Source organism: Lasioglossum baleicum, unplaced genomic scaffold, assembly GCF_051020765.1.
Source record: "Lasioglossum baleicum unplaced genomic scaffold, iyLasBale1 scaffold1307, whole genome shotgun sequence".
Taxonomy (NCBI): domain Eukaryota; kingdom Metazoa; phylum Arthropoda; class Insecta; order Hymenoptera; family Halictidae; genus Lasioglossum; species Lasioglossum baleicum.
In genome coordinates, this window is record NW_027470366.1 from 16,424 (window position 1) to 39,094 (window position 22,671).

Sequence of the window (22,671 nt, forward strand, 5' to 3'; positions counted from 1 at the left end):
TCGCACTAATTCTCAGAGGCCATTTTACGCGCGTTCTCGTAGCGCAGCACGTTGAACGCGTAATACGCGGATGGTGCACAATTGTTCTTCGAACAACGAAGATATCGGTTAATTAATGTAGATAAATCCACAAGTAAAAGTCGCTTTCTTCGAAACCTATCCTATCTATCATTTTTCCCATCTATCTGTTCGTTTCTCGTCCAAGATCAGTTCGCGCGTTATCGATCAGGACATCGGAGTTATTCGATTTATACGATTAGAAGCGTGAATCAATGACGAAGATATTAATAACAATTCAGTTGGCTGGAAGCGTATCGCGTGCGCGCTAATAGAGCTGTCGAATAGCAACGTCAATTGGGGAACGTAATGTAAAGCAGAGGGAATTGTCGCGCCAACTGCGCATGCCTAGATCATTACCAACTGTACGAGTACGCAAAGGGCACAAGTACGCGCAATTCTTCCGACCATCTCCATTTTCTTCCCTTCTTATCTCGCTTCGTCCATTTATTCTCGTCCGATGTACGCGTACACTCGATTAACAGCTGCTAGTCTCTTAGAAATCGATCGAAGGATTTAGCAAGCTGTCAAGGTGTAAATTGCAATAAACGATATATCTCGACGTTGCTTTCCTAACACGTATATAGTTTATACGTGGCTGCAGACGCAAACTTGCGACGGAAGGACGTACCAATCCATCGATGAGAGTAAACATAGCACTGGCGTCATTTGTGAATATTAGAAACTCGTGGACGGAATGTCTCGATACCATACTAATACGATTAATCGTAAAAATAACGATCTATATAGAGTGGCATGCACGACGGATTTGGAGGCTTCGTTTGTTTGTCTTCGTTAATACCATTTGCGTGTACACGAAGGCGGATTAGGATAGGTCAGTGTAAACCAATACGTAAAGTATGCGTTCCAAGAAAGTTACGTAGACGGTTGTCCGTGTATGCGACATGCGTCAAAGAAAACTCGATCGCTCGTAACACCGGCAAATTAATCCTCTGGAATAAAGAAGAATTCTAACGAGCACAGTCATCGTTAACGCGTGACGCATCGAGACGAACGTCGCGTCGCATTTTCGACCGACCTAACCGATAACCAACGCGCGAGCCTTTTCCAATCGGAACGCCGATTTGGATTAAGATGGTAACGGTGGTGTTACTGGTGCAGCATCGTCGAGTTCCTTGTTGTCCCAGGCCAAGTTGCCGATGAACTGCACGCGATTTGGCAACGATCGTGGCAGCGTGGTTGGGAAAATGTTCACGTGGGTGTCGAGACGGCGCGTCACGGTATGGCACCCCTAGGCGCCGCTCGCTGCGACGACCTACGTCGCTATTACGCCGAAAATAACAAGGTAGACTCACTGACTTATAAGTACAGATACGTGTGTCGATCGGACAGTGTGACACACGCGATTCACGTTCTCCTTGCGTGAAATCGCGAAACCTCCTCCACTCAGGCTATTATCCAATGAATACTCGCTAGCCTAAAAACAGACCACCAGCTAATAGCTCCTCGCGGATCCTTGCCACCACCGCGAAATAGCTCTTTAACAATTCCGTTAATTACATTCGTTTATCGCAACATGATGTTACTGTCCACTGCTAATCCGCCGAAATCCGTGCCATTTTCCTAGAAGTTGCATACCTTGGCTTACCAAGTGCCAACATTACCTGTTTCTTCCAACGACGATCCTGCGTCTTGTCTTACGCGCTCGATCCACCAGCGGATTCGTAAAATCGTATGTCAAGACGGTGAAAAAGGAAAAGAAAAGAAAGGATGATTTTTACTGACGCGACTATAACGTGTCCTCGAGTTGGTTGATACGTGTACCGATGTTTCGTTTGTGTATTATCGTTCAATGACGTCTGTCGGTAAGTGCTCGTTATTATTAACAGTCGTGTCGATAAGAAGAGAAATACGTCGTGTCTTTCCAAGTACACATGCATGAGGCTTCCTTGTCGCGATAAATAGCCAAGCGACGATGAACCTTTCCGATAACCCGAAGGGCATCGAATACATAATTTACTTTAATGGCGGTACGAATCGTAAAACGATAATAGCTGTTATCGTTTTAGCGCACGGAAAAATCAGGAGGGAAAATTACGCGGAAAAATTAGCCCAAGTTAAAACGCGAGTCGTAACGCGAACAACGGAGAATTCTCGCTCGAGTTGTTAACGTCCTCGGTCCTTGTTGTTGACGAAGAAAAGCCGTTGATCAAGGTAACTCGAATATCCGTAGACCTTCGAATCCGATTATACCGGAGGAAGCTAAAGGTTCGTTGCTGGATGGTGACTTCCTAAAATCAGAGGATCGATACTGGTAAATACGTAAGAGGGTCTGGCAAAGTGGTGGCAATTTCCTCACGTGCATTTTCATTCCTTCGCTTATCTCTTTACTGCACGATTAATTACAAAACGCTTCTGGAACTATCGATCGAACAGTGGAAATTCGTATAAATCTATCGCGCGATACCGTTAATCAGAAATACGCGAGGTCTAGGAATTACTTATCCGGACGATACAATCTTATCTCGCCTTTGTTCGATGATCAATTATTGAAAGCGTACAAGCGCATGCACGTATGCGTACGCGTATAGATACGCGTGGCTCGATCCGAGAAGATGGAATCGTAGAAGAAACGGCGTAACAAAGAAACAATCGTTTCACGCGAGGAGGAGTTGACCGGGGATTTTTTCCAGCCGATGACCCGCGGCTCGATCTCGCCAGTCTTGTCGCGTGTAAACGCAAAGTCTCGATCTCGGTTCGTGAATTTCTCAAACATGCCGCATCTTAATCGAATCAACGCGAGAGAAGTTACGTTCTAAGAATAATTCGCAACTAGTTACAAATAGTATCGTTGTACGAACGTATTGATCGGCGACCCTATTCCGCACCAGCCAGAAAGTCCATCGACCTGAATTCTTTTCCGAACCGAGTCCTACCTGCGCTTCTTTACTCCCGTCAACCGCGACTCGCATCCTCGCGTTCGCGAGTTGTTCCACGGTTGCTTCGGGAACGACACCGGTCGTTCTACAAATAGCAAGGTCTCGAGCTTTGGTTCCCCAAATAGATCGGATTTAAGGCAAAGTACTTTGTATGCAAAGCGACTCGGTGAAATACCGTTGAATCTAGATCGTTGACGCGCGGAACAGCAGCCACCTGCCGATTAGAACGGTGCCAGTCGGCATGGTGGTTCGACTAAACAGAGGGTGTTCGTTGATCTGTCGCCGAGCATCGCTCGAAGCACGATCTCGGACCGAGGGGTAGGCCAGGGAACGTAATCGGCCGATAGATGCCAAATACGAGGTTACCGGTTGAATGAGCTCGCATGCAAAGATACGTATACGCGTTTGAAAAGAGAATGGAAGAAGATAACAACGCGTGGTGGGTGTGATGCTACGACTACGCGCTCTACAACTTCCTTCCTCCTTCTCTATTCTTATCTTGCTCCTTCCGATCTAGCTATTCCTAGATAGAATTGCATAGACGTAGAAGAAGCCAACCCGAACGTCGATCGTGATTGCCTCCATAAATCTATAAATAATATCACGATCGTCCGAGTAATAATACACGCAATCTTGTTTTCCACGTGTTTTGCTCTTCCCGGTGCACTTTTTGCGCTAATAAGTCAAACAGTGACACATCATCGTGCGCGGTGACTCCTCGCGTTGTGGAAATTTCCATTCGCGAAAACCAGTGGCGTAGCCAGACGCGACTTCCATCCTTCCATATCTTCCGCCTGCTTTTACCCCGACTTCCCATATTTCCAAGCATCCGAGAACGTTTCACAAAGTATTCACCGATACCTCAAATTCTATGCCTCGATGGGCGGAAACCTGTTTTCCCATTTTTCTCTACACCAACCATTTTACCGATTATTACCGTTTCATTGCTCATAAATCCGAATCGTGCATCGTCATCGTCATTCATTATTTAATGGTTTTCTCGGGAATAGCAACGATTGAATCACACATCGACAAATTATGAAATTCCTTCCTGATCGATGCAATCTGTTTCTCTTGTTTCTACATCGCAGCTAAACCGCTAGTGTATCTCGTAACATCGCCTTAATTCCGATAACTCCAACCTATCGAACAAAAAATCTTCGATCACCATCGTCCCGATAACGATTTTTAATCGGAGTCTTTTAAATCGGATAAAAGATCGATTGAAAAATTTCACCGAGCAATCGGTGAACACCGGCTGATCGTGATTATCCGTAAATTTCGATTGCACAACGTCGATCGCGCGTTATCTCGTTTAAAATCCCCGATAAGGGGCTAAGCGGTAACAATATCGCGATGGAAATGTCTTCGAAATTTTCGAAATACGGTTCTAACAGTTGCGATGACGTTAGCGACCGTGGCATACATACATCACCGGTACCACTATCGGTTTTATTCGTTTTTCCGAACTATCGTAAATCGTGGAAACAATGCGAATCGAGCGCGATGACTCCGAGGAATGTTCTGGAAAGGTGTGCGGTTCAGCGGTTGTTCGCTTTACCAACCATACGTTCTCGCCTCCCGTTCCCTCATCGATCATACCCTATTACGTCGTACATGTACGTTTTCGAAAATTCCATAGGCGAATAACTCGCTTCCAACGACCCGATGTCCTATCGTTCTTATCGATTCAACTAAACATTTTCCAACGGCAAAATATTTATGGTATCGTTGTACCATTCATACAAACGTAAATATCAGTTATCATTGCGATCGAAAGGTGTAAGCTTATGCGGATGTTTATAGATACGGCAAGAGTGTTTATAACGTGTATTTATATGGTGTAACGAACCTTGTAGGATATCCTTACCATTTTGACTTATCGCGCACGGTTAAGACGATATCACGATTACTTTATCGATTATATGCGATATTTATTCCTTCCATTTAGGCATATATACGTTACGGCCATCTGGTAAAAAAACGTCTAAGCGAAATTGGAAGGAACCTTCGTTCCGTAAACTTCGATCAAGGCCGTTTACTTAATCGACAGACTTATCTACGACAACATCGATTTCTCAAACTCGATACTCCATATTTCCTAAGACTTGAAGTTACTTCGCGAATCGTGCACGGTTGTTAACAACATTCTTAAAGTCTTACCTAAAGAATGCTATATAATTATGAGTCACAATAGCCTCCCCACCTCCTAACTCGAAAATCAAATTCTACTTTTCACGTGTCATCCTCGATTCGTGTAATCAAGCGTTGTCGTTTCGAAGAATTCCGCGTCACTCGTTACGAAATAATTGCGCGAATGTCTAGTAAAACCGTATAAGTTTTAGCCCGTTACAGAATCACCCTCGGAAGAAAAGATTTGGAAAACATTAAGAAACACTGTGACGATACTTTAAAACTCATTTATTGAACATGACATAAAAATCACGATATATGATAATGATGAACCGAGTCTATTGTAAGCTTTCAAACTTTAGATATATTTGTTACCTCCGCGTGTAATATCTTACTCGAATATCTTAACAAACGCTAACGGTTCCATTATTTTATACAAGTATGTATAATTATATCCATGGAATGTGCACCCGTCATCTCGCTTTCTTTTCTATTTTGTACGTTCACGTACTTACATACGTTCGGAAACAGAAAAAGAAAGAAGAAGATCGACAACACGTTAAAAAAGAAAACAAAAAATGGGAGAAATAAAAGAGAATAAAAAGGAAAAAGGTTTCGAATATTCGCTGCATATAGTTTTTCTGTTTTTTTTTTTCTTTTTTGTTCCTTCTTCCTGCGATCCTTAAATTTTAAAAGAGATTAAAACGCAAAACTCAACGATCGTTTAGTCGGTATTTCATTGCCGATAAAGTTTCAAGGATGGAGAAAAGCGAGTGTTACGGGTTTCTCAACAACGAAAGCTACTATTCGTGTAAAAGAAGAAAAAAGGAAAAAAAGAAAGAGATATAAATAAATAGGCAAAGAGTAAAATGGGAAACGAGTGGAAGGGATGATAAAGATTTGCGGTAGCAGAAAACGGACAGGTTGCCAGGAGGTAAAGCAACAGTCGTTCGTTGAGTCTAATAACCATATACTATGCTATATTTTTATGCGATGGAGATTTTGGCAGTGACATTCAATCGTCATGGTTGAGGAGAAAGTCCTTGAACGATTACCGATACTATTACGATACAGGTGTACCGAAGAACAAAGTGGTTTCGAATCGTGGAAGCGACGATCTCTTTTTTTTTCTTTTCTATACCTCGAAAATATTGCACAAAGTATGAAACGACGGGCACATCTTACCGTTAATTACAATGCGAAAGCGTTAATCAGGCCGTTCGACAAATACGTTCCACTACGCGAAGCAGCTGACCGCGCATTCTAGCGCGAACGCGACACAGAAAAATTAACAACCGAAAAATCGACAGACATCGATCCTGTTTTATTCAAACCGAAACTATCAATTTGTACTTTTATACCAAGTGGTTTATTAATTTTTTCCAATGACTCGTAGCTCCCATATCTCCTCAGCCACGCGCTAAAAATCAGCTCAAAATGTCCCGAGTGAGGTATAACGAATAACCATAAAATAGTTGCAATAGTTATACAAAAAATAGTCAAGTCGTCGAATAATGTATATATATATATATATATGCGCACACACGCGCGCGGGTGGGCGCGCGTGCGTGCACTCGCAGGCGTGTGTGTGTGTAAATGTATACGTATGTACATATCCGTATATATAAATATATGAATATATATATTTATATAGCTTTATAGTTGCGCGAACATTGCGACCGTAGAATGAAAGTGGATCGAGCTGAAAAAGATAAAATATAAAATATCTACGACTAAATGTCTTATAAATTGAATTAAAAAATAACGAACATTTTGCGAACGTTTGTTAACCAACGCGGAAAATATGAGGTATAAAAAGATAAAAAGGTTAAGGATCCCAATCCACGTTTACTCCGCAGTCCGAGGCCGCCGTAATAAATAGATCGTATTATCTCGTCAATCTCTAAACTCTAATAACACCATTGTTTCTAATCAGTACAAATCAACCAACGAAACGTTGGGACGAAATTTCGCCGAGGTTCGAGTAAACGTTCACGATCCTCCGTGCGTCCCAACCTTCCGCCAAGCACCACGTTTTAACATCCGATCGGTAATTCTATTGTTTTTCTCTTTCTCTAAAGCAGTCTTACATGTAACGGCAACTTTTGCGAATTAGTCCTCTCTTATTCTTATCCGATCCGATCTTTTACCTACTTTCTTACTTTCCTTCTTTCCTTCTTCGTTCGTCTCGTCTTTGCTTCAAAGAGACAGAGGACGAACGGACACGTCCTTTGAAATTGATTTGAAATTTCTCAACATAGATCATACTCTAATTTCTATATCTCTCGTTTTCGGTTTCGCGGTTTTTCAAGTTTCAACGCCGAATAAGATAAAAAGAAGAATATACATATATATATATATATTATTCGATGCATCTGCATGTCTCGAACAGAAGCAGAGTCAATGATTGGACCGAAAATGAAAGAAAATCGTTCGATCCTTTGCTCTCGTTCGGTTGAACGTAGCTGAACGAAGAAAGAACTCGTGTCGCTCTCGCTGCCAAAAGACGCGCACTGATTGACGGAAAATCGAAGCGTTCGTACGAATTTTCGTAGTAACAATAACATTTCCCCAACTCCTTCTTTCATTTTTTTGTTCTTTTTCTTTTATATGATCGTTGCAAAATAATTCTACCTTATAGCTTACGGTATCACAGAGTTACACGCGGTATCGTATAATTGCTCCCACTTCGTAATTTCGCAAAACGATAAGGAAAGCACGTAATCGTCTTATTCCAAAAATTGAGAACGGCAATAGATGGACGCAGACGATGTCATCGTATTATACTTGCTCCAAGACACGGACCTTTTTTTCTTTTTTAATCTTACGCGTGATTTAATACTGTCGGATTAAAACGAATAATCGAATTACACGTAACTTCGCCAAAATTCTCGTTGGAAAAATAATAACGCGAAGGATGAGAAGAAGCTGTACGGAATCATTCTACTCTTTGGCTTTCGACTCTATCTTTTTTATCGTATACGAAAGAACGTATAAAGAAAATATATATATGTATATATAATAAGAAGAGAGAAAAAAAAGTAAGAAAAAGACCGTGAATAAAAGAAAACGAAGGAAAGAATAGAAAAAAAAGAAAAAAAAAGAAACACGTTAATTTGTTAATCGTAAAATTGCACGTAAGGTGGTATCTCTGTGATTTTATTCGATGTCTCCGAAAGACGTCGTTCTGCGTCCAATTTCCGAGGACACTTTCGTTTTCACTTTCCCAGGATTATGTCAAAAAGATTGCTCTATGTATAACGGATAACAGACTTGACCGCTTATCACGACGGAAGTAATATATTATACTCTAAAAGAATTTAACAAACGCTTCGTGTAACGGCTAATCAAAACAGCAAAATCGAATACCTCGGGCGCGGGACAGAGGGAAAACGCTATGATACAATTCGATATAAACTGCGAGGATCATTTTTAGAAAAGTATCTCTTACGCGATATCATCTACCAAAAGTGTCTCGTATGCACTGCGAATACATTTACTTCGAAACGATAGCCGTGAAGAAAAAAAAATCACGATACACCAACGGAACAAAATTTAGAGCGAAACGAACGTTCGGCGTAATTTGATGAACATCGAGAAACGTTATACGCCTATGTATTTTACCATCTAAAACAAGATGCACATATACGTGTATGCGTATAAAGAAAGAATTTATTTCTGCGCGGTAACACGCGCATAACGATCTTCGCGCGAGAATCAAGAAGCGTAATATTACACTCGCGTATCGTTTCGAAAAGGTGTATTTGCTAGTACAGTATCGAATGTAACGCGAGACAAGATGTAACGAAAATTTGAAATAAATATTTACGCGTGTAAGTACAGGTAATCTCGCTGGAACGATACACGATTAAAATAAGTGTAAGTCTTTTCTTAGGCTCCGTTCTTTTACTAGCTCATCTATATTGTACGTAATACGCATTCGCGCCCTCGTGTATCCCTTCGCAGTTTTCGCGCAAACGCACGCATATTTCCTTTGGAGGCAGCAAGTAATCTTAACGATGAAAACAAGCGTTTCCGGTTGTCGTATGCGAGAACCTTTACAGGAACTCCCTTGATTTCGACGCGAGTTACGCCGCGTTTAGTCACCCCATTTTTCTGCTCGTCCTAATGTTCCAAAAACATATTTACCATGGTTACATTTGATCGGCTACACGCTAAACGAATAATGAAAATATGTAAGGATCTCGTAACGTCGACTGCGAGAAAACTCGAACGGAAGGGAAATTCTACGCGTCGTTTCCGATCGAAAAAGAAGAAGCTCCGAGATTAAAAAAAAAGAAAAAAAAAAAAAAAAAATAGAAGAAAAATAAAAAAAAAATAAAATAAAGAGAAAGAAAGTCCGATCAATTTTAGTCATTCCGACGCTGGAATTCGTGGAAACGGGGAAAAGTGTAGGCGATGCAACGCTTCAACGACGGCCACACTGAGATTTGATGCGCGCGATAATATTATAACGAAGGAACTAGAGCTTTTAGGTCTGGACACTGAGATCCTCTATCGACCCCGACTGGCCACGACGAACCATACACGATCATCGCGTGCGAAATGAACGCGATACCAACGCCAATTGAACGCGAAAAGAACGCGAAATGAACGCAGTCCAACGTACGCGCGCCAGCATCGATAACGACGAATTCCATCGTGATTATGTACCTCTTTCGTTGGGTCCTTCTCTCTCTCGTCTCTCGTTCCCGATGTTCCTTGTCCGTTGCTCTTTCTCTCTCTCTCGCTTTCTTTCTTTCTTTCTCTCTCTCTCTCTCTCTTTCTCCGTGTGTACTCTGGCCGATTGAGCTTCCGCGCAAACTGGACGGAGGCTCGCGGTCTTCCTATTCGTTTACCGACCTTCGCTTCGTTTTCTTCTTCATCTCCTTTTCTTTCTCTCTTTCCTTCCCTCTCTCTCTCTTTCTCTCAGTTTCGATCTCTTCGTCACCCTAAACAGATTCTGAGAGTTATCCGCGAAAAAAGGCAGCCTGGTCGATTCTCGCGAATGACTGGCGGCGGGTGGTGTTCGTCGAATGGGTGAGATCAATGATGGGTATCGAAAAAGGAAAAACAGAAATCGCGTGTCCGAGGACGGTGACTGGTTTTTCCCGACACGTTGCTTGCAACGATCCAACGAGGAAATCGAAGAGAAAGGGAAAAGAAAAAAAGAAAACGGACGTGGCTGGACGTGGCGAAAGAAACGTAGAAGAGAAGTTGGCAACGTACAGGTAGCAAAGATTCGCCCCCGTCTTTATCCCCGAACCGATCCGATCCGTTCCGATCCGTTTCGATCCGTTCTTCTCTATTTAGCTTCGGAATCTTTTCGTTGCAACGGAATTCCCTCGGCTCGGCCGCGTCACGCGTTTCCGAACACGTTGGTTTTATATTAGACGCGAGAATGGGTGGTAATTATCGCTGCCGCCGGCAAACGAATCGCGTTTCTCCTCGCCATTCCTCCGATCCTGCCGCCTCCCCGCAGCTGCGTGTGCTCGTTGTCCTGGTTCTGCCTTACCATGCGGAAGGCGAGGGATCCGGACAGGATCGTACCACCCCCTCGTGAATGGTGGCGGAGGCGGTAACGGGTGCAGAAGTGCGTCGGATCTCGATCGGTTTCGAGCCGGGAATCGGTGGCCGGCCCAAAACCCCAGCGCTGTTTCACGACAAATTTCGCTGATCTTCCGCCGTGTCCTCAGCCTTCTTCAACGACCTTTTCAACTTGTCCACCAGTCGGTTGTGAAACTTGTTCAGGGAATTGGAGCTGCCGGTTTTCGGCGGGGACGAGCCGGTACTCTTGCTCGGGCTTTGCAACGAGTTCTGCGACGCTCTCGAGGAGGTCCTCGAGAAATGCCGGGAGGTGAGGGGTACAGAACGGTGGGCCGGCGACGTCAGAAAGTCCGACCCCGGCGAGGTAGACAACGACGGACCCTCGGATTTTGAACATTCCGACACCTGCGAACAGAACAGAGATATCCCTCTTTCGGTTTACCATCCTAATATCCCTTCCAATCGATCACCGTCCTCTTTCCCACTACTTTCACTTCCACCTCCTCTCCTTTCCCCTCCGCTCCGCCGCCGATCATCCTTTCCTCCCGTTTCCCAATTCTCTCTTCGCGCCTTACCGCCTCTCCCAGGGAAAACTCAAAGAGGAAAACGGCGAAAATGCAGGTACGGAATAATCAGGTAAGAGGATAGGTAGGTAGGTAGGCCGAAGTGGAAGCGGCAACACGTGCCGAGTTGCTCCGTGCTGCTGGCCGTAACACGACCAAAGATTAACGATCCGATCCGAAACGCGACGTATTCCGTGGGGTGAATTTACCGGCGCGTTGCAGACAAGGCCGGATACTCTCGATGCAGCGCCAGTGCGATCCAGCCCAGTGGTTCGCAATCGAATCCAACCTCTCCTCTCCTCTCCTCTCCGAGCCACTCTGTATAGCGGTGAGCACGTGCGCCGCAACCTCGGACACCGCGAATTTCTCCCCGCAAATTCTCTTCCTTTGGTTACGCGCCATTACGTAATCTCCCGTCACCAGTAACCGCCGCGACGCGTCATTCCCACCGAGTCCTTGCCGTTCCATCTTTTCCCTCATTTTCCCCGATTTCCCGAATTTCTTTCAGCACGAGAAAACACGCGACGCGTACGGTGCTCCGCGCGGCAAACCACGCCGCTATTCCCTTCCGACTATTGACTCGGTAATTATCGATTAACGCGGTTCACCGTTTCACGTGATTTACCACGCGTTTCGCGTTCCTCGAACCTTGCCCGACCAACCATACACGCGAGAGAAACTCGCGATCCTTTTCTATACCTCCATTCTTCGGAATTTACCCACGAAACGTTCGAGTCTGGCGGTCGCATCCGGTTCGGAAGTATCGAGAACGATTTTATCGATGACATCGCGACGCGATAGGATCGAAACGATAGGTAGACCGACCGGAAAGATTATCGCGCGCGATGCATTACGAAATCGAGCATGGACGTTGCGCAACGGTGCGCCACATCGAGGTATGCCCGCGAACCTCGCCGAGAGCGGTCCACGGAGGAAAAGAAAAAGAAAAGGAAAAAAGAAAGATAAAGAAACGCGACACGGCGAGTTTCCTCGGGATAGAAACACGCGCGACCAACGCGTTTTTCGATCTGGTTTCTTCGCCAACGATACCGAGGAGGATTATCTACGCGGTGGCTGGTCGTGAACGTGCCGCGATTAGCGTCGCGCTCTTTCGTCACAACGCTTTGGTCGCGCGCGTAATTTCCACGTTTCGGACGACCGTGAAATTATTTCCGATCGACGCGCTCGATCCTGTCCGCATGCACGTGTACATGGAGCATTCGAGAAACATTCGGAATCTCGATTCGGTCACGCGTCCGCGACGTTTCGATGACGCGACGCGACGTGTCACGGCCCGTCGAAAATTTCCAAACAAATCGATTCACGGCACGCCGATCGAGCAACCACACGCGAATTATTTGAATCGGAACGTTCGAACGCCGAATCGAATCGCGTGGAAAGAAATGGAACGGGATGGAACGGAATGGAACGGAATGGAAGGAATCGCGCGAAAACGCAATGAGCTGTCGGAGCGCGCGATTGGTCGGTCGGATGTTCGCGTTGCTGTTTCAGAGGAGTTGCTAACGGGCAAAACACTCACCTTCCTACTGCGACAGGCCTGAGGATTGGAACACTCGGAGGATCGTCGACTGCGGTTCGTCTTGTAAATGTCCCACTCGTTTTTCATAACAGGCATCATAAACGCCATCTCGATAGCCGGCACTCGTCACCGAGCACGCTCTTTCCCTCTATCCCACGGTCAGTCGCTTTCCTTTTCTCTCACCTAGCCTCTAACCTAGTACCTCCCTCTCTCTGTCTCTCTCTCTCTCTCCCTCTCTAGCTCTGGAAAGTTCAAACCGGACGGGGACGACGTCGAAGGAGACAGCGACGACTACGGTGGTGTGTCCCTGGGATTCGGCAAACGTCGACAATTTTTCCAAAAGAATTTCCTCGAACCACTCCGCGCTCTCGCTTCACCGAATACGAAACCAAACCGTTTGTACCTGGCTAGCGGGAATTTACGCGTTAATCGTTTCGTCCGTCCGAAGGAAAACCGATCGCGAATCGAACCGACTCGTGCAGCGATATCGTGCGTCCGTTTCGATCGGGTTTTCCGATTCGTATCGACGTCGGTAACGATAACAACGAGCTGTCGTGTCACTGCTGATGTCGCGATGTTACTGCGTTGCCGTTGAAGTTGTCGGTGTTGCTGCTGCCAGCCAGTCGTCGTCGCAATGGCTGTTGCTGCTGTGCCGACTGGAAAACTGCATACGCGTGGTGCGCTTTCACGGATAGCTCAGCTCGTTTTTTACGGTAGCTCGGCGTGTGCTGCCTTTTCAACAACGTTCTCGATCACGCGCGTCCGGTCGATGCAGCAGTCCGCTACGGAATGAGCACGCCGATGCTCGTGTAGGTAGGTGTAAAACCTCGCCACGGTGGGGACCAGCCAGCCAGCCTATTGGTCCATTCTGAGGCGGGACTCCTACGTCACGGGTTACCATTGATTTTCCAATGTTGATACACACGACGGCATGACGTTCGGGATTGATTTTCTGGCCGCGGTTCCTGCTGGATCGCACGTATACGTTGCCCTATACGTCAACGCGCACCAATCCCTTCCCTTCCCTTCCCTTACCCGTCCCTTTCCACACCGAGGGGATACACCTAGCCAGCATCCACTTCCTTCCCGGCCCTTTCCGTCCCTCCCCCCAACCTACCTTTTCTTCCGGTCTCTCAAGGTCATCGCGACCATTCGCATCATCCCTCTCGAAACGCGGTTACCGAATAGTTGCACGTGCGATCCACGTTCGCACGGTTAGCTCGCCACTCGCGATATAATTAGCAATCGCCAGCTCCTATTCCCGGGCTATTGTTCCGCTCGAGACACTTCCGATCCGATACGGAATATTGCGCGTCCGAGCTCGCGAACCTTGAGACGTAGAATTTTGTCACGCTGCCGAACCCGCGCACCCTCGCTACGACCCACAGTCATCTTAGCCGGAGAGATCGCACCGGTCGAAAACCGCTACTACCCGAATCGCCATAATTTCCGATCGACAGGAGCGACGATAATCCACCAATATCTCCAGCGTTCGAACCGCCAAAGCGAATTTTGCACCGATAAATCGAGCCCTTGTAATCGGTACGTTACCGGCCACCGGTCTACGTATCCGCAGTCGACATCGTACCGACCATTCTACCGACCATTCTACCAACTTTCCTACCGACAATCGATCCCTTGTCCACGACAGCAACAACAGCGTCGGTAAATTACCGAACGCTCTCAAAGCAACAGCTTCCTTTCCTCTTCGTCTCGATTCTAACGCCACTTCTCCAAGATTTCGACGATTTCAATCACGGGACAACTCGACGAAAAGCTAGTCTACTTCGCTATTCAAATAAATCTAATCTCGTAATATATTTTTGCTTGCTCGATCGGTCATCTTCGAACTGAAAGGTTTGGGTCTTCGGGGAAAGCCGATCGTATCAAAGGTAAAAATGATGGTACGCCGTTGGTTTCGTAAAAATTAAATTTATTTTGCTTGCAAAGGTACAGGTCTTATGTGAAATAAACGCAATTCGTTTGCCGCGCGCGGTACGCTATCGTTGAGTGATCGAAAAGAAAATTATAGGTACGTAACGTAGCCGAAAACTATGCTCTATTTTCATTTCGCCTAACGTCTCGTAAACTCTTCTTTCTCCTCTCTTAACTGTAAGTACTCGCGTAGTTTCGCGTTCGTGCTTCGGACAATAAAGGAACTGTAAAACCTGACTTAGCTTTAACTTAATCGTCGATACTACGATAACGAGATACTACGATAGAATCGAGCTGCTATTTTCTATTAATCGCTTGGAAAAAAGCTCTCGAGATACTCGAGGAATTTCCACGATCTTGTACTCGCGGTTATTATACATACATATATAGCGTTAACGCGACCAGACCTTCGGAAGCTCTGAGATAAATTGCATTTTTTCTTACAAAGTACTCGAAAAGTAAGCGAATTTGATATTACGATAAAATAGCTTTTTTTTCCCCCTCTTTTCTTCGGTATGCGCGTTACAACACAAGCATTTGCCAACGTTGCGTCTTACGCGACGTATTATCATCGATAACGCTTCGTCATTGTTCTTCGACCTTCGTAATCGTCTCTCTCTCTCTCTCTCTCTCTCTCTCTCTCTCTCTCTCTCTCTCTCTCTCTCTCTCTCTCTTTCTCTCTTTCGTACACACACATACGCTAAGTTTACGGACGCGTTCGGATGATATTCGCTTACGTGGCGTTATCGTCACCGTTACGGGAAAGACTTAGATACGCAGGTTCGATTGCAGTATCGTTACACGATAAGGTCTGTGTTATACTTCTGCGAGTTAAAATACACGTTCGGAGATTATCTTATCGTGTACGACAGGTACCGACGCACAGACGTTTACCGCCTACGAATCGTCTGATAAAACGCGAAAACTAGAGGGTATCTTTGGCACGGTTAAGAGGTATCTGCAATTTTCCGAAACACCTTTTTCGTTGGCGTAACTCGACGATCTAAGCTACGAAGCCGTCGATTGGTTTAGCGGCGTCGGTTTCGGTACGCGAGAAGCACGGGATTACAAAAACTCGAGACGGATCGGTTTCGAATTAGAAGCGAAGCGGCTCTCTTCCTCTATACTCCTATACTCTCCTTCCAGTCTCTTTCTACGCTCGCAAATATATCTAGCCCATCTACCTTCCGTTTATACGGCTTACACGCTAATAGATACTTTACTTTACGAATACCTCCCCTTTGGCACAGTCACGACAATCACACCAATCACAAACATCGAAAGTACTCTAACGTCGAATAGTATTTACGTGGAATATCCAATTCGGTAGCCTCGTTCGTTTCGAGTCCGGGTGATTCGAAGTCGTTAGTTTAGCGTAAGTACTTTAGCTATTTATGTACACGATGCGCATAAAAATAATATATATATGTATATATATCCTCGTAGTGAACACTCTTTAAAATGGCATTTTAATGACTTTCTTAATAGGTTACTTCGACAAATGAATTTGATGGTTCGACTCGAATCCTACCGATGGATATTTCTTCGCTCCTCCTATACTTCTTTCGTTTACTAAATGCCCTATGTACTTTGTCACTTGATAAAAGCGCGTGCTCGCTGTGGAGGACACGCCGATCTGGTTCTTATTACCGAGTCTAGACGAGCAAGTACAAGCAACAGCGGAAAAAAAGAACTCGCGAAGCAAGCTTGCAACAGCACGGTAATCTTCGTACGCGGTTCCGCGAGTAGCGTACTATACCAATAACGAAACACGATTATACTCTGCTCGAACAATTACATCGTTCCACGAACAAAGCTTTAACGACGCGCTCTCCTTCGGCTAACGAATAAACAAACAGATTGAATAAAGGAACAAATTCTCAAATAGAAGAAACAATCGGTAAACGAGCAAATAAACTAATAAACGAATAAATAAATAAATAAATAACCGAATAAATAAATAAATAAATAGATAGAGAAATAGATAAACAGGTAAACGAATAAACGTATAAACGGAGAAATAAAGAGATACGCAGCGAAATGGTAAACGATAAACGTAGACAGCGAATAGGCGAATAGGCGAAAGACGACGGGGCTTCAGTTTCGCAGTTCAAAGGTGCAATTGGAGTAAAGATGGATTCGCTGATGGTCCCGCAGGTGATGTCGGTGTTTGAATCGCTTCTTGCACCAGGCGCATTGAAATCTTGGCCCGACGCCGCATTCCAGTCGCAAATGCCTGGTTAAGTTGCACTTGTGGGAATAAGTACGTCCGCATTTCGGACACAAAAATGGTGGCCCGTCTTCCAAATCCTTCAGCATCTTCCAAACTGCAACATTTTTTTAAGCACACGGTGAAACGTTTGCCTCGCATTTGGTGCAACGGGAAAATAAGTCGGCGGCGGTAGAAGAAAAAGAAGAAGCGTTTTTGCGTTTTACGGCAAAAGTAACGTATCAACAACCGAATGAGGGGGAACGATAAATTCGAGGATGTTACATCGAGGCATGCTGTCGCGCGAACCAGTACCTACGTTTTCATTCACGATAGCCGTGCTTGTCGCACCTTCGGCCACACTCGTCTTTTCTTCCCTTCCGGCCATCTTCCCGATCGACTGCGACCGCCGCACGCAATCTTCTCGAGGTTTCGTATCGAAACATCAACCACACAGGAAGGTAATCTCTCTCGACGAGAAATCGACGAGAAATAGACGAGAAATCGACGATGGATCGATCGAATATACTTCACTTTTCGCAAGTATAAAATATTTATTTTCATTCTCGTACAATCGTGAGCATTCGTTGATATCTGTGTTATAATCGGTATACTCGGATCGGCTCTTTCTCCTCCCCCTTGCATTTCTCCTACTACCAACCGAGAAAACGTATATCCGCGCGGCTTAACAATACAATCGCAATAGAACGAAGGTTAAAAGAAAAATGGCAGTGAGTCGTCAGTCTACGAGTGGTAACGTTACGGTAAATAACCACCTCGGGGATCACCTAAAAGAGATCGATAATAAGGGGATAAAACGGAGGAGAAAAAAGAGGAAAAAGAGAAAGAAAGAAAAGAAGAGAAACCGGTCGATCGAGGTGTACTTAAGACTTCTGATGAGTTCTCATGTGTAAGACCAAGTTGTGCTTGTGCTTGGATTTCTTGTGACATATGGGACACTCAAACTGCGGCTCGACGCCGCACTCGAATCTAATGTGCCTGTTCAACGAGTGAGATCTCGTGTAAGCGTTTCCGCAACGCGGGCAAGAGTAACTCGAGGAATCGCGGCTATTTCCGTTCGCCTCGTGCTTTCCTCTCAACGATGCCTCCTCCAATCCGTTCTCCGTCATCTTCTCCGCGGCAACGTTTAAGCAACTCTCCGACCGTTGCGTCTTCCTCCAACATTCCTCCCCGTTCTCCGAAACCGCGCACTCCGCCATTTGATTCTCCGCCATCAAGCGAAGATACAAGCTCTGGTATTGATAGTACCATTCGATCGCTGCACCTGCCGAGCACTTCCGTTCTAGAAAATAGATAACTGAATCAGTATCGTCCTGCATCCTTCTCCTACTCGCTTCCGATGATTCGTATCTACGCTCGTATCTATGGTGGTCGGATCGAAAACGAGACGAGACGTGGATGCCGAAAGAAGATGGACTTACACAGAGTCGGGATACGTTTAACCGATTCGCGAGCCTCGTTTCGTGCCAGGAATCCGACACACCAGCCGAAAATCCCGAACCCCAGTCGCGTTGCAAGCGCCATTTATGCACATGGATTTTTTTTTTTTTAGCCATCGAACGTCAATTCCCCTCCCTTTCTTCTCGTCCGCGTTATCGAGTAAACGTGAAACCCTCTGAAGATGAGTTGCGAACGTGAAAATGATTTTTCTGGGAAACGTATACGAGGCTCAGGTTCACCACACAAACAAGGCTTCGTGTTATGATTAAGTAGCACGTTAAATATTTATACAAGCAGCAACACTTTCCTTGCAACATTTAACAACTTGATCGATCGCGATTTTGCTATTTTCAAACTCGATTTCTTTCACAAGTTTGAGAGAGAGAGAAAACAAAACTGAGAGTGAGAGGGGGATTCGGATAAAAGGGCGAGCAGCTCGACAACGATGGACCAATAGGGAAAGCAGGCAGGGAAGTAAGAGAGAGAAAGAGAAGGAGAAGAAACGTAATGAGAGCAATTTTCGATTTATTAAAACATAAAAACTAATTAAAATAGTATCGATATCGTTAAAAAATATAACGTTGATAACGCGATACTCGGCATTTACAATTGTCACCGCGGTTACCGGTACTATTCGTACGTTCAGGTATCGGAACTTATTAGCATGCTTACTTGCGAGTACAAATCGGATAGATGTATCGCTTAGCGGAAAAATATCGTTCGTGTGTACGTACCCGACAAAGAAAACAATTGTCTGAAAGCGACGCGAGTAGTAGTAATAACGATAATAATCAATAATAATAATCAATAATAATAATAATAATAATAATAATAATAATAATAATAATAATAATAATAATAAGAGTAAGAATAAGAATAAAGGTATCCTAAAGCAGTCTTGTTGCGATTAACATTCCGAGCGACTCAAAATATCATTTAGGTCGACGTAAACGAACGATTGGGTAATCGTTCGTCGAGTATTTTGCAGAACGGTACTCTACCCCGAAGGAACATCCGTTTTGCTTTCCAACGATATTTCGATATTTCCAACGAACGGATATAAAAATATGTGGAGAATAGATCGAAGAGAGGAAGATGACCGAGGCTGTCAGAGCTTAACGCGGCTTCGGTATCTTGTGCCGACCCTGATAATGTTCGTTCAACTTGTACTGATGATAGAACTTTTTCGGACACAATTTGCAACAGAACTTCTTTTCTTTGTTACCACACTCAACCCTCTGGTGCCTTAACAAACTGTCTCTCCACTTGTACGTCTTGCCACAACCGAAACAAATATTCAGCAAGTTTCCATCGCTGCGCAAATATTTCATTTCATCTTTTTGCGGTAAATTCATGCTGGGGACGTAAGGTTGAAATCCCGATGGCAAACCGTACCGCAGTTGCAACGCGAAGTAGGTATCTGAAATTCAAGAAACAGATAAACCGTTTAGATGGCATCCCCGGAATTCGTGCGCGAGAGTGAATAATAGCGAAAAGATCTTAGAAGCGTAGTTCGAACGTTGTTACACCCTTCTTTCTTACAGGTTCTTACAGGTTCTTACGGTCAACCCTCGATAATGCTAAGAACCACTAGAGAAATATCCGTTGGACGATTTTATCGAATAACACGCGTCATACGGATATAATATCGATATCGAATAACGTGATCAAACGCATACGAGTCTTTTTTTCTCTAAAGTTGCTCTCTACCCGATGCGAACAGGCGAAGCTTTGAACAGGAGTAATAACATAAGATAAATCATTGAAAGAACTTTATTAACGGAAAATAAAATCCAACGGATCGTGAACGTACAGAGTGATCGTGATCTGAAAAGAATGGAAATTAAGACGGTAAATTCGCCGCGATCGAGGAACCGAGAAACGAAGGGCACGACCGAAAGGTTGAAAAATTCGAAACGATCTAAAACGAGGACGGTCCACCCAGGCATCGCGATTTCTTCAAACCGTTAACCGTAAACTGGCAATTATGCGAACGATCGCGATTTACGAAACTTTTGGCCGACAAAACCCTTTCGCGCTTCCGCGGTTACGCATAGCGTTAGTTTATTAGTCTCTCTCGGCGAGAACTATCGCCGAGGACATTTCTTTTTTTTTTCATAAAAAGGTGAAGAAACACACAAGTTACACAATGATATTCGTAGCGTGTGTATTGCACGTGCAAAACTTGCGACACGTTGAAATTATTCCTGTCTACTTACATAATACGTAGAGAGTCGCAGAAGCGAAGGGAAAAATTCTATCGATATCCACCGGGACGTGGAACGAAGCGTGGAAACAGAGCGAGAAAGAGTAAAAAATAGAAAGCGACTATGATTTAATAATCCGATTGCCGATGGAACCGCTGAACGGAAAAAAGAACTCGACTCGGAATTTACAAGTCGTGATAAGCGGTAACGTGATTGCGCAGTTCGTATCGATACTTAAACTTCTTGTCGCACAAGTGACAGGAAAATTTCTTCTCCTTGTTCCCACAGTCGACCCTCTGGTGCCTTCTCAGGCTGTCCTGCCATTTGTATCTTTTCCCACAATGCAGGCACACGTATCGTGGTTCGAGAGGAGCCACGCAACAGTTCGATTCGTAACGTTGGTCCAGACTGTTCTCCGACCTCGCCGAGTCCCCGATCTCCGAGACATACCGTTTGTCACCGAACAACGAGAGAACGTCCCCGTCTTCGCCGATCCTACCAGCCTTTCTCTTCACCATCCATACCGGCCTGTATTCTCCCGTTTCTTCGGTACCTGCGGGAAAAACGTTCAGTGCCAGCGATCACGTTCCACACGCAATGCGACCACGCGATAATAACGCCGGTCGCATAATCTAAAGGTAGGCTCGCTAATATATATACATATTTATATATGTGTGTGCGCGTGCGTGATATACAAACATGTATACATGTACATATATACATACGCGCGCGCACACACACATACATATACATATACATATATACATATACATATGCAGTTTCTGACGTTTCAGTGTTTTCTTCGATGTTTAATGGACGCATAAATAGGATACAAATGCATGACAAGTTTTCCAAACAAGCGCAAACATCTTGGTTAAATCGTACAAGTGTATTCGCAAAACCGTTAATTAAACGAAATCGTCAAAAACATTCTCCTCTTTCCTTCTGGTCGGGAAAGGGAGGAAAGCGAAGGTAAAGGGAGAGATAGAGGGAGAGGGAGATGAAGAGAAAATGGAGGAAAGGCGACTCGAAGGATCTTGACGATTCGTCTAGGATAATGAAAAGAAATCTAGTTTCTTCCATGCAAGGAAAGAAATGAAAAAATAGAGAGCGCGACGATAGGCGTTGGAAGAGTCTCGAGGCGAGAGAGAGTTGCGTAACGTTTGCTATTAGGTGGCCGGCTTATCGGAGACCGTGGACGCGGTCTCTTTGTCGCTGCAAACCAGTCTCTGATGCCTTCTCAACGTGTCCAGCCTTTTGTAACCCTTGCCACACTGATTGCAGTAGAATTTCTGCCGGTGCAGCCACTCCACTTCCTCTTGCAGCTTCTCCAACGAAGCGTCGCACTTGGCTTGGTGCCGTTTCAGGCTGTCCATCCGCGTGTACGCTCGGTCGCAACCGTCGCACCGAAATTGTTGATGCGACTTTACGTTTTTCCGAAGTATGCTGGTTTCCACGGTGTTGAGGATGGAGGAGTCACAGAGGAGATAGTTCATCGGTAATTGGCCGTGAAACGAGATTTCGCAGATCTCCGTGTCGTCCTCTTGCTCTTTCTCCAAGCAGCTGTCCGACTTCTCACCTGCAAAGATACGTTTCACCGTTACAAACGTCAGTTCCCCGGCATCGCGTTGCGCTAGTTTTTCTCAGAAAGGGAGAAGCATGCGTGTGTTTCGTTATAGCCAAATTACCTTGCGTTCACCTCGCTTTCGAGCAAAAGCCTGAGATTCGTGACTATTTGCTGGTTATAATGCGAACAACTTCGTTAGTAATCAGAAAGACGATTATAGACGAGCGTTCTTTACCAAGAAAGTCCTTCGAACAGATAAGCAGAGATTAAAAAGTATAGGTTTCAAGAACGTTTTATTCGATTTCGAACATCCGAAGAAACAATTATTCTCATCGATCGGCTCGATCTCGCGGATCTTCGCTGAAATACATTTACAGCATCCTCGATATACATACATAGCAGCGCATAAGACGAAATTCTTTCCGAATAGAAATTACACAGCAAAACCCACGTCGCAAACTCGTTTCTTACAATTTTTCATGCTCCAGTCTGACTGGAAACGCTCTGTGTCTCTGATGCTCGTTAACGGCGTTACAACTCTCGGAGCATCGT

The 22,671-nt window shown here is 44.9% G+C and overlaps 1 protein-coding gene across 1 annotated transcript; it reads right to left on the reverse strand.

Annotated features, from left to right (window-relative positions):
* Window positions 1–10,748: 10,748 nt before the first annotated feature.
* Window positions 10,749–12,848, reverse strand: LOC143220624 (uncharacterized). The gene is made up of 2 exons (XM_076446244.1): window positions 12,741–12,848; window positions 10,749–11,042 (listed from the first exon to the last, which is right to left on the reverse strand). Exons 1-2 carry the CDS (start codon window positions 12,846–12,848, stop codon window positions 10,749–10,751), a joined length of 402 nt encoding a protein of 133 aa, XP_076302359.1.
* Window positions 12,849–22,671: the final 9,823 nt, after the last annotated feature.

What these genes read in the sequence shown, in the direction of transcription:
- LOC143220624 (XM_076446244.1), bottom strand. Translation starts at nt 12,848, where the DNA reads ATGGCGTTTATGATGCCTGTTATGAAAAACGAGTGGGACATTTACAAG. An exon ending in AGGCCTGTCGCAGTAGGAAG is followed by an intron (nt 11,043 to 12,740) that starts GTGAGTGTTTTG and finishes TTCTGTTCGCAG; the next exon opens with GTGTCGGAATGTTCAAAATC.